Consider the following 4,551-nt stretch of genomic DNA (forward strand, 5'->3'; position numbering starts at 1 on the left):
CTCTTTAAGCTTCAAGAAGAACTCCTTCAACACCCTCAACCACTGAAGTGTTCTGAATAACTTATGGAATATAAACAAAAAAAATACATTAACTGTTTTTCATGCTTGTTCAACAAATTATGCAGGATTTAATGGATATTCTCTCATTTGCAGGTGAGATGACATATGTTAATCTGCAACTGAATCCTGAACGATACACTGGCTATACTGGGCCATCAGCCAGAAGGATATGGGATGCTATATATGCTGAAAATTGTCCAAAATGTCAGTTCTTTTTCTTTAACTAGTCTTCTAATGGCATCACTAGTTTAGTTAAGCTTTTGGAAATAGATAATATGCTATATCTGTATCCAAACAAATTGTCGCTTCTTTGATTTGCATGTTATGTTAATCTACTAGCATTAGCTGTCCTAGACTGTGTGTAGATTCTTAGATATCTAAATTTTTAGCATGGTTCCTACTAAGTTTTAAATCTCCAGGAGAAGTTGTAGTCTTTGACCTGGTGCTGTATGTTTTCCATAGATCAATATTTCTTATGTTTTTCTTTCTTATTTCTTGTTACAACCTTGATAAATTGCCAGCAAATTGAAATCAGAAACAGTTATTGACTTGTAAAATAAGACTTAGCAAATTCATTCCTAGAAAAGAATTATTGTATTCTGTTAATCCTCATCTCTCCTTGCTTCTTTTTCCTTTGGTGGAATAATTTTGCTATCATTAATGCATATTTTCCACTCTTAATGTTTCTTTTCTTTTCTGTTTCCAGATACATCTGGAGAGATTTGCCAGGAGAAAAGAGTACTTTACAAGTTAATTTCAGGCCTTCACTCCTCAATTTCAATTCACATAGCCTCTGAATACCTGCTTGACGAAGCTAAAAATCTGGTTTGTTTTTCCCTCTTATCCTCATTTCTTGAAAATGTTTGGAGGCTCCCTGCGTCTTAGTTTTAATATTTTTGCCACTACCCTTCGTAAACATTCGAACATTTCTCATCTCAAACAACTGGAGCTACAGAGGCATACATGAAATGATCCCCATGTCTTTTAGTTATTAACACGCAGTAAATCCAGCTTGGAACTATTAACGTTGAAACTGATCAATCTCTGGCAATCCCAGTGGGGTAGAAATCTGGAGTTGATGTATGATCGTGTTCTGAGGTACCCAGATCGTGTGAGAAACTTGTACTTCACTTTCATGTTTGTGCTTCGAGCTGTGACTAAAGTAAGCCTTTGTGTATTATCTTGATTAACTCTGGTAACAGATGTATTTTCTCTGTATTAATGTATCTTCATATTGTCAAGTAGGCTGCGAATTACTTGGAGCAGGCTGAATACAAAACGGGCAACCTTGAGCAGGACCTCAAAGCACAGTCTTTAATGCGACAGCTGCTTTACAACCCAAATCTGCAGGCTGCATGCCCACTTCCGTTTAATGAAGCTAAATTGTGGCAAGGACAAAGTGGGCCCGAACTGAAACAGGAAATTCAGAAGAACTTCAGAAACATCAGGTTTGAGTCTGATCTCTAAAGTACTTGTTAACAAGCTATAGAGAAATTCAACCCAGTTAGTATTTGACTTCCTCAGTAGACCTGGATTCCTGTAGCAATGTTAGCTGTGCAAAATTTAATGGCATGTTGTTTAATGATAAATAAGCTGTTGAATTTTAGGTGAATGGAGTTAAGATACTTGTCTTGAAAGGCTACTGTTCGTTCTGTTTGTATGTGATCGGGTTGTTGATCTTTCCGTGACTCTAATCAGTGAAACTCAAGTCAGATAACGGAATATAGAGTTTGTAGGTAAAAAGTAGTACAAATAAGCATAAATGATAACGAATATAACAGAATAGTATTTGGGAGTATTTATAATATAAAATCACATGCCATCCGTCATTCATCTATGTTTCCCTTTCTGGTTTCCATGTCGGTTGGGGTTGGTTACACCCTACCTGCAGAAAAAACACGTCCTTGGCCTGTAAGGAACTTTTAGGCATTTACAGTTTAATTACCATAGAGTCTGCTTTTTTTGTGTTCTCCATTATATTCATCCTTTTTCTTTTGTTAGCGTGTACGCTTTGATCTTACATTTGTGGCCATTCTTCTGCATATGCAGTGCTCTGATGGATTGTGTCGGATGCGAGAAATGTCGTCTTTGGGGAAAACTTCAGGTCCTTGGCCTCGGAACTGCATTGAAGATTCTGTTCTCTGTTGATGGTAAAAACCATCCCAATCAACCCGTAAGTTTTATATCATTAGTTGAAGTTGTTGAAGAATAATCCCTATAACATCCGTCACCACACGTAATTCTTAATGATCAACTCTTCCATTTTCTTGCAGCTGCAATTGCAAAGAAATGAAGTGATAGCTTTGCTGAACCTGCTCAATCGACTATCAGAATCCATCAACCTTGTCCATGAAATCGGCCCTTCAATCGACAAGAGTATGGAGTTCACTTCAGAATCCCCAGTGCAAGAAACTAGTTTATGGCAAAGAGCAGGGGAAGTAGTAGGCAGGCTTCGGTACGTATCTATTTTGTCCTTCCATCATAATTCTTCATGCTCTTTATCCTTTAAGACGAAAAATAAAAATGAATGCCATATTTATTAGAGTGATAATTACGCCCCCGCTGAGGTTTGAGCACATTACAACACCCTCCCTTATACTGTCAGTCCGGGTTTTCTATCATATTTTGGCTTCACACACTGGTCCACCAATATGTGATTACATACGTCCCTTTTAAGAATTAAGAATATAATAATTAAATATTAAACCATAATTTAAACTATGAATTAACACACTGGTGCAGCATTTGCGATTGACACATGTCCCTTCACACGCACGCCACCCCTCTAGTTATGATCTATATTTTAGATACGTCGTCTAGTCTTCGGTAAGGCGTCCGTAATGTAAAATATGACTGTAACGAGTATAATGTAATATCTCAAGATTCAAGAATTGTTTTTCTCATATGCCTAAACCTCAAAGCCGTCGTCGGTATCGTTATCACTTTACTATACGGGGGCAACTCTGAAGCATATGATGATTGCTGAGCTAATTTTCCTTTCTCCAGGTCAACTACACTCCATCTATAGCTGGGCAGCTGCTGATATCCTTGTATCAATGTTGAAGTTCCGCACAGAGAGCATTATACTTACTGACTGACTTCTTACAGCGTATAGGAACGAATAACAAGCAAAATGAACTAACTTATCATTTTTGGAGAATTTTTCAATACCATGTTTTCTTAGAGTTTTAGAAATTCTGCGTCCTATGTAGTTGATCTGTTGTTACCACCAATCCGAGGAAGGGATTTTCGATCCTTTCTTTCTTTTTTTTCTTTTTTTTTCTTTTCGTTTTTTTTTTTTTTTTTTTTTTTGTTTTTTGGGGGGGGGGGGGGGGTGTTGTTCAAAATTACACACCCTATGTTAATTTTATAGATAAAAAATTCTTTATATTTTATAAAATACAGCAAAGAAACTTCTATATATTAGAAACAAAAGGAGAGTGGCTGACACTCATCTTTTGTGCCAGTGGGCTTCACTTTTTACCTTTTGGGTGATTACTTTAAGTGTATAAATATTCAATTTGTCCATTTTCTTTCATATCTAAATACATTATAAATCAATTTATTTATATTATTTTATGTAAATATATTTATTATATATTGAATTAATTTGAATTATTTATTGAGTTTAAATTCATTACAAAATTTAATTTATTTTTAGAATATATTATTAATTTAAATATAAAAACACCTAAACAACATATAAAGTTTTTAAAAATTAAAATTTTAAATTTAAAAAATACAATACAAATTTAATATTATTTATTATAAATAATATTTAAATCATTTTATATTTAAAATTCAAAAAAATTATATTATTTTTAAAAAATAGTTTTTTTTTTATCTTCTCTATTGTCAGCATGTAGTGGCCGACGATGGCCTAAGTGATGGGGGTGATGTCAATCCAGGGCAACGTTGCTTTAGTTTTGACCGCTGCCCCTGCTAGAAGGGGGTGGCGGAGGAATGGGGGCGTCGACGCAAGGTCGCCCCATTTTGTAAGGTGACTTCATCATTGCCCTTTATACGCGGGGCAACAATGACGACGTTGCTCAAAACAGTCTGGGCGACAGCATTTCATTTGGGCGGATTTTGCTGTCAATGTAGACGGCGGTCACCGCTGCCTATTTGATATATATTTTTTATAATATAGTGTATATATATTATATAATATATATACCCAGATTATAGTCTATATATAATTATATATATAAATAAAAATATATAATTTAAATTATTTAAGATTTGAATCATTCATTTTTAATAATTTAGATCAATGATTTTTATAAAAAGGGTATAACAGACAATTTAGAATAAAATTTAACGCTGTAAAACTTACTTAACGAAAAGGGAAAGTATGCAATATTTGAAAAATACAAAAGCATTTTTGCCTATTTTTTTAATATAGAGAAATTTTAACTAAATTTTAAAAACACATGGAAGTTTTATGCAATTTATCCATTTTTTTTTTTCTAGTGAAATTTGAATTTGAGT

The 4,551-nt window shown here is 34.2% G+C and overlaps 1 protein-coding gene across 1 annotated transcript in view; it reads left to right on the plus strand.

The window, feature by feature from the left end:
• Nucleotides 1-3,315, plus strand: part of LOC105176895 (endoplasmic reticulum oxidoreductin-1) — a 6,008-nt gene extending 2,693 nt beyond the window's left edge. The window contains exons 4-10 of the mRNA XM_011099837.2: nucleotides 154-264; nucleotides 767-885; nucleotides 1,118-1,222; nucleotides 1,306-1,508; nucleotides 2,110-2,233; nucleotides 2,334-2,515; nucleotides 3,067-3,315. Coding sequence (XP_011098139.1) covers nucleotides 154-264; nucleotides 767-885; nucleotides 1,118-1,222; nucleotides 1,306-1,508; nucleotides 2,110-2,233; nucleotides 2,334-2,515; nucleotides 3,067-3,088 — 866 coding nt within the window. The 3' untranslated portion in view covers nucleotides 3,089-3,315. The remainder of the gene's footprint in view (nucleotides 1-153; nucleotides 265-766; nucleotides 886-1,117; nucleotides 1,223-1,305; nucleotides 1,509-2,109; nucleotides 2,234-2,333; nucleotides 2,516-3,066) is intronic.

This window comes from Sesamum indicum, linkage group LG14, assembly GCF_000512975.1.
Source record: "Sesamum indicum cultivar Zhongzhi No. 13 linkage group LG14, S_indicum_v1.0, whole genome shotgun sequence".
NCBI lineage: Eukaryota > Viridiplantae > Streptophyta > Magnoliopsida > Lamiales > Pedaliaceae > Sesamum > Sesamum indicum.